General features: G+C 34.1%; 1 protein-coding gene across 1 annotated transcript; it reads left to right on the top strand.

Annotated features, from left to right (window-relative positions):
- The first annotated feature begins 536 nt into the window (after positions 1 to 536).
- Positions 537 to 6,325, top strand: LOC117329491 (nucleoside diphosphate kinase-like). Its single transcript, XM_033887453.1, has 4 exons — positions 537 to 990; positions 3,944 to 4,045; positions 5,325 to 5,437; positions 5,966 to 6,325. The coding sequence occupies exons 1-4, from the start codon at positions 808 to 810 to the stop codon at positions 6,078 to 6,080; spliced, it is 513 nt and encodes a 170-aa protein (XP_033743344.1). The 5' UTR covers positions 537 to 807; the 3' UTR covers positions 6,081 to 6,325.
- The last annotated feature ends 1,035 nt before the right edge of the window (positions 6,326 to 7,360 follow it).

Here is a 7,360-nt window from a genome sequence, read left to right on the forward strand (position 1 = left end):
TTAACAGGGAAACAATCAAACTGACATTAATGATTTACATCAAAATAAAATTGACATAGTCACGTTATAAATACAAACACTATATATTTGGTCAACACGTAGGCATACATGTACAGTTTCTATAAAAAAACCAATACCTATCTTTGAAAGCCTTATCAGTTTTAAATCTAAGCCATGCACCGTCCTTTAAATAAACTAATAAAAAAGTCTAAAGCGACATATAGAGACGCATAGAATTACAAAACTTGGAACACAACAGAAACGTTTAAATCAGATATAGGGCCTAACGTTACACGTCTCTGAACACCGTAAGTGATTACGCACTTTTAAATCATACAAAAGAAAGTCCGTCGGTCAAAATTAAGTAACAATCGGACCCTATATAATATGTTCGTGTTATAACAACGTGCATAATATAATAATTAAAAAAAGACAAACAGTTTTAACGGAGAGAAGGCCTATTAAAATATACCGCGGACATGTACAAGTCCGTGCGACGTCACATTGCAGTATAGTCTGTTTTCTTTTAGCACAATACAGATGAAGGCCTCAACGTGTGGTGGGGAATGTCATTAACCATGGTCGCTTTGTACCGTTTTTATTACCTACGTGTATCTGCATATCTTTACATATTGTATAATCAATCTTTGTGGTCCCTATTGGCACCGGTTTGGGGTGTGTTTTGTAGTATGTCTTTGCTGAAACGGCTTATAACTTTACCGGAAGTTGTATAGTACAGTTTTGTCATTGAGTGAATCACGTGGCCGGTGGTGTATCTGACCTCACCTTTCCTTTTACGTATTCCACATGGTCGCGACCTTGCTGTCTATTTTTGCAGCGTTCCATCGTGCAGAAGTCAAGATGTCCGGCCAGGAAGAAGTATCGTTCATCATGGTGAAACCCGACGGGGTCCAGCGTGGACTTGTCGGAGAGATCATAAAGCGGTTCGAGAACAGGGGATTCCAGCTTGTTGGATGTAAAATGATGTCGGTAAGAAGCCTATATTTATGTCAGACGCCGGCCGGCATTTTATTTGATGAAGTACATGGCACGTGGATCATAGCCAGCCATATTACATAGGCTACGTCACAAAGCATGGCATGTTCAAATACGACGGGTTGAGCCTGAGTTAGTTCAATGTAATTCGGGAAGTAAAAATCAGTACATTGTTCCACAAATACAATGTTGTACTTTGAGCGTGACGTCAGTATGGTTAAGTTTTAATTACTAGGTATGTTACGTCATGAGTTAATTGGTTTTTTATTTTACTATTTAGCTGTATATAGTTGAAAATAAATCCAGTACATTATGCCGGTTTTATAATATTTATGATACTAAATAAAATTCTAGTTGAAATATTAACGACATATTACAATCGTCTATTAACTATCGGGTTCGGGAATACTATAAACTTGCGTACAAACAACTTGCCTATATTATTTGCCAGTTGAGATATAGTTTTAAATAAAATAGCCATAATCACTAGTTTAAACATAACTTTTCAAAAATGTTCGCCCAAGTCGCATTTATTTAGTCATGAAATTAAACATCATACAAATTTAACAAATGGCCATGGTCAAATGCAAAAATAAAGATTAATGCATGCTGGAAAGATCTAAAGTAACATCAAGTTTTTAATTAGACAATACTTTCAGTAAACATCTTTTCGTAATATATTGTTTACCTTGTCGTAAATTAATGCACCTTTGAATAATATATTGCAAAAAGTTATAAAGCTACTCCAACTGGGCGTAAAATACATATATTTGCATATTATACGCAAGTGGCAGTTTTCACCTCCAACCAGACTATACAAAGCCTTCTTCTCTGCATACTATTTGCACCTATAGTTGATAAAATAAGCTTTATTCCAATATGTAGAAGAAAATAATCTCTATTATGGAAAATTAATTTCATAGATTTATTTATATCAATTATATGATTATTAATTAATGTTTAAAAATTAAGATGGATAAAAAAACATTAATAATGTTGTTACTCTAATTTATTAGTGAAAAATAGGGACTTCCCTTACTTTGGCTTGCCTGACTTATAAGAGAAGTCCTTGAACTTAACAGTATAAAAAAGAGAAGAACCCTATTAGATACATAATTTAATTAAATTCAAATGATATGTTTAATTAAGTCAATCTGAAATGAAATGTTTATACTGCCTGGTTTGTCATAAATAATTTTCAAGTCAGTGTTTAATATATTTTAACCTTTAACCTTATCAACTTTTGAAGTAAAGGACTTAAAAAGATACCTCATTTAATATTTTCAGGAATTCTATTCAATTATGTAGGAGTACCTGCCACATTTAAATGATTTAATCTATATAAAGGATATCCCAATTATGAAATGCCCCTGTGCAAATTTATACATGTATGCTTCATAAATATAATTAATCAGTGAAACTATACTTTATACATGACATGTTATCAATAGTTCAATTAGTACACAGCTATAGTACAGTGTTAGTTTATCAATCACAGATTTGATTGTTATTCAGTTACCCTGGAAAAAATAATTATATAAGTGCCTTACTGCTGTGTCTGCAGAATCACCTTTGCTAATTGATTTACTGTTCCAATTGTTACTGGCTGTCATCCATATCTCCATAACAACACTGCTGTACAGCATTGTCCCTGGTACAGTGTAGCCAGCTAGGATGTGGCCTGGTAATACTAGGCCAGCTCTGACCAGGGATGGCATGATGCCTGTCCATGTTCAGGTTTCAGTATATATATACACTGTTGTATGTAATGTTATTTCAGTGTGATATATACTGTATTGTGTTACTTTTCAAGTCTGTTTATATATGATGGACTTGAATGTCTGTTTAGATACGATGGATTGAAAAGTACCATTAATAAATGACCAAAGGCAGTCGTATCTGCTGTTGGTAATTTCAGCTTTATTCTTTAAAAGTCACATGCATTGGCGTATATTGGTTCAAGCTTGGAATCAAGACAGTCCTGTTTAAGACCTGTAGGCTGTTCTGTAGTAATTGAGCCCAACCCTTACCTAGTGCCGGCCCATTGGTAAAGCTACAGATATCTTCAGTTGTTATTGTCATTTTCGGGGGAATTGCCACCTTTGTGACAATTTGTAATTTTTTGTGCAGTAAAATTCACATGCAGAGACTTGGCACAATTTCCCAACTCACGCTCCATATATATATACGTATAGTCGTATACTCATATATATGGACTGGATATACTGTAAGTTGGGAATTTCTGCCAAGTCCCTCAGGTAAACTTGTGAAATTAAGGGTGATTCAGGAAACATCGAATCCTGGATTTCCCGTCCTCTCAAAAAATACCAGATTAAAGAAATGGAGGATTTTGATGACTTAATTGAAAAAGAAAAAGAAACAACATTTACACATGAGAATAGAGCCAAATCTCAGGACAAATTTTAGAGGCAAGAAAACACTAGACTCCAGAGGGATATGTTCGACTTGAATCCCAAGTTGCTATGGAACTGTTATCCTTATCTGTGTTGAATCTCCAATGAACTTTGTTAATGAAGATGTTAGATTTATATATCAGCTGAACCACAGACATCAAAGTATGTTTGTTGTCAACACTGCTCCGTGCCACCTCAGCTGCTCCTAAAATTAAGACAAGCTAGTCGAGTTGTTAATTGTTTTGGAGCCAGTATATATATAGTGTATTGACAGACATATCTGTTACAGTCCATCCATAGTGTATTGACAGACGTATCTGTTACAGTCCATCCACATTTTCTATTGTTAGTTTTTCATGCCAGACTGCTGCAGTGACTGGCACTTTTGACAAACTTCGAACAATTTATATGTTTGTTGTTTGGTTACAAAATTATAAATACTTTGTTGATGGATTCAAATAAATATCAAGACATTGGATTGAAAAAAAATATATAACTGAATTGTTTTTTTCACCATTCCTTTGTTTCTTCAGCCAACCAAAGAACACTTGGAGAAGCATTATGAAGATCTGAAAGCAAAACCCTTCTTCCCTGGCCTGATCAAATATATGTCTGGTGGACCAGTCGTTGCCATGGTAAGTTAATATTAAATTTGATGAACATGTCATATAAAATGTGCAATAATTACTCTTTACTTACAGATCTAGAGCAATTACTATTTTTGGGCAGGGACATTCTACAAAAATGTATATTTAAATATTCATATATTCCAACAATTTTGTTTATTGCACAAAGGGCATGTCTTATTGGGCCAGAGTTGTTCATCTTTGAAATAAAACGGACATATTGGTCTTCTGACTTTCAGAAGAGCCTTGATAAAGACTTGCAAGGCCTGTATTAACATATGCAGGTCCATCAAAATTTATGTCTGAAATGTTACATTTAACATTGAAGTACAGTTTTATCTGCATTTGTAACAAATAAGCCCCTTAATTTTATCTTTAGATTAGTAGCTCCTGCTTTTTTTTATTCCATTTATTTTCAGTCTTTTGTAAATGAGGTTTTATAGTAGAGTAACAATTTCTTAAAAATATTTTTTCGAGTCTTGTCACGTTTGTTCAGCTCTGTTATGATAATGAACTGGTTAGTTAGTAAATATCTAGTATGATAAAAATGTTGCATGTGTTAGTGCCCTCTATTCTGCATTTGATGGATGGAATATAAATAATTTTTATGGGAGTTATTGCCCTTGTTCGATTTAATATGAAGTTCTTTTTCGTGCTCTCACTACTATGTTAACCAAATACTCTCAATACCTTGTTCACGATCATGTTTGAAAATGAGTGTTCATGCTTGATTCTTGTGGGAGATACGGCCCTAACCTTGATCTTTTTCCTGTTAATTTCTTGTTAGTGCCCGTACCAGTTAATTGTTCCTTTATTTGATGGTTCAATATGTACACAAATAATAAACTTAGCTAACACAGTATGTATGGCATAATATTTGTGTTACATTCATACATTCTTATATACAACATAGATAACATTTCTATAATGCTTTTTGTATTGATGAAAAGCAGTGATTGAATCTTGGCTAATACTGCAGCCACAGGGGCTTCACATGTTCTTATGACCCAGAATGAAAAAAAAGCCACATATGGACAGAATCTGATTTCATTTGTGGTCAGATCAAACTTTTAAAAAACATTTCTTGAGCTTTAAAAGACAATGTACCTGTCCTGTCAGTTAAACAAATGAACTAGGGGTTGGACCCTGGGGTTATTTTTTTATTCTGGGCCATAGGAATGTGTCAAGTGCCTCAATCATGTAATATGAAATATGTTATTGCCTTGTTTTTGACTCCTGGTGGGAAATTGAACTAGTTTTTGAACTGATTGAAATATCATTTTTACAGGCATGGAGAGGAAAGAGTGTTGTTAAGACTGGACGTGTCATGCTGGGTGCCACAAATCCTTTAGATTCCAACCCTGGAACAATTCGTGGGGACTTCTGTATTGATGTCGGAAGGTAATCCTCATCTTCACTTATCACATCTTCCTTTCCCTGGTCTATCTTTATTTCCAAAGATGTCGATAGGATATATATGTAAAACAATATAAAACCATGTCCTTTGAAATTCTTCACCAAGTTAACTAAGTTTATCATTTTAAAGAATGAATCTTCTAGAACACTGTCAAAGGATTTCATAAAAATAATAAGGGTGACCTAGACCTTGACCCAAAAACCTTGAAACTTTGAACTTGTCAATAGATATCACAACCCTTTATACTCGTGTGAGGAAATTAAAGGTTTTGGGGTTACCAATATTTGTGTAGTTTCATACCCCTCATGGAATGAAGCTGCTAGAACGCTGACAAACTTTGGTGTTAAGTACAGGACAGATGAAGACAAACCCCACTCTCCAGTTTCACCGATTTAGATCAATCTTCAGACAATTGTAAAGGACCATAATAGCTAACAGAGGTTGACAGGGCCAAATAAGGGGACATGTATTGTTTTAGCAATGCTCAATATGCATGTTTTGTTTGTTAACAGGAACATCTGTCATGGAAGCGATTCTGTTGAAAGTGGCAAAAAGGAAGTGGCACTCTGGTTTGGAGAAGCGACAGAAAAGTATTCTCTATGTACAGAAAGCATGATCTATGAATAATAAGTCAAATTAACTATTTAAAAGGAACTGAACTGACTAGATGAGATTCGGCATCGGGAGAGAGCAGTGAGCCGCAGGGTTGTACGATCTGTGATAAATCATGTCTTTACACAAAATTTTAATAATGTACTTTTATGACCAACAGATATATGTCAATTTATATACATGTATACCACGGAAGTGCTAACAAATTAAAAGTTCATGGAATATATGCTCTAGAAAATCTTTCATAAATTAAAAAAAAATATAAAAAGAATGAGTAGTTTGTTTGTTTTTGTTTCAGAAGTCTTAACTTCGGTTACAGTCCTAACTTAGGTTACAGTCCTAACTTAGGTTACAGTCCTAACTTAGGTTACAGTCCTAACTTAGGTTACTGGCTTAACTTAGGTTACTTTATAACCTATAAAACGTCCAAAATTACAGAATATGGCAGTTCTACATCACTTGTACATTCTAGATCTGTTCACAATATTATAGCTACAGTGTTTGTTTACAGCAGTAATTATTGACCTGGTTCTCTATGGTATTTATCCCAAACAACATTGTAGATTAAAATATCTTCTTGATAAACACGTGCATTACTGATCACAATCAGTGGATACATTACACAAGATTCAAGTAAAGGGAGATAACTCTATAATGTGCAACTTTCATAGTTTACATAAATCTAAAATGTATGTATTTGACACTTTGGAGTAACTGGTTTAACTAGAATCTTTTTGACATATATACATGTATATGGAGGGAAAACCCACATACTTCAGATAGTGTATACATATATAAAATACATAGACTAGTTATTTAGTTCTCTGTGTATCTGTCACATACTTCAGATATTGTAAACATTTAGTTCTCTGTCTTAATAGGCTTTATTGACATCTGGAATAGTAATTTCTGATAGGTGTGTCGCATTATAGTGTTCCTTTAACAAAATACCAGACAACATGCAGTTTGTTCAGATACACAACATCCCAATGTTGATACTGGACCAGTGATTGGTCGGTCCAAACCAGCACATTACATGTGTAAAATATCCAAAGTAAAATATGCATATTACACATATACATGTAGCTGGAATTCTAAAAGATCTAGCAGTTGCTATGTGATGACCCCTAGCCCCTTATTAGTAATTAATATATCTGCATTTAAATATGGTTTTGATGAAACTCTATATGCATGTTGAATGATGGTGTTAAATAATACACCATCTTAAATTGAAATAAGATTTGCATCACCTTGTGAGTGGTTAGGTGGGATGTTTTAACCCTCCCCTTTTACTA

The sequence above is a fragment of the Pecten maximus genome, chromosome 6, assembly GCF_902652985.1.
Source record: "Pecten maximus chromosome 6, xPecMax1.1, whole genome shotgun sequence".
Taxonomy (NCBI): Eukaryota; Metazoa; Mollusca; class Bivalvia; order Pectinida; family Pectinidae; genus Pecten; species Pecten maximus.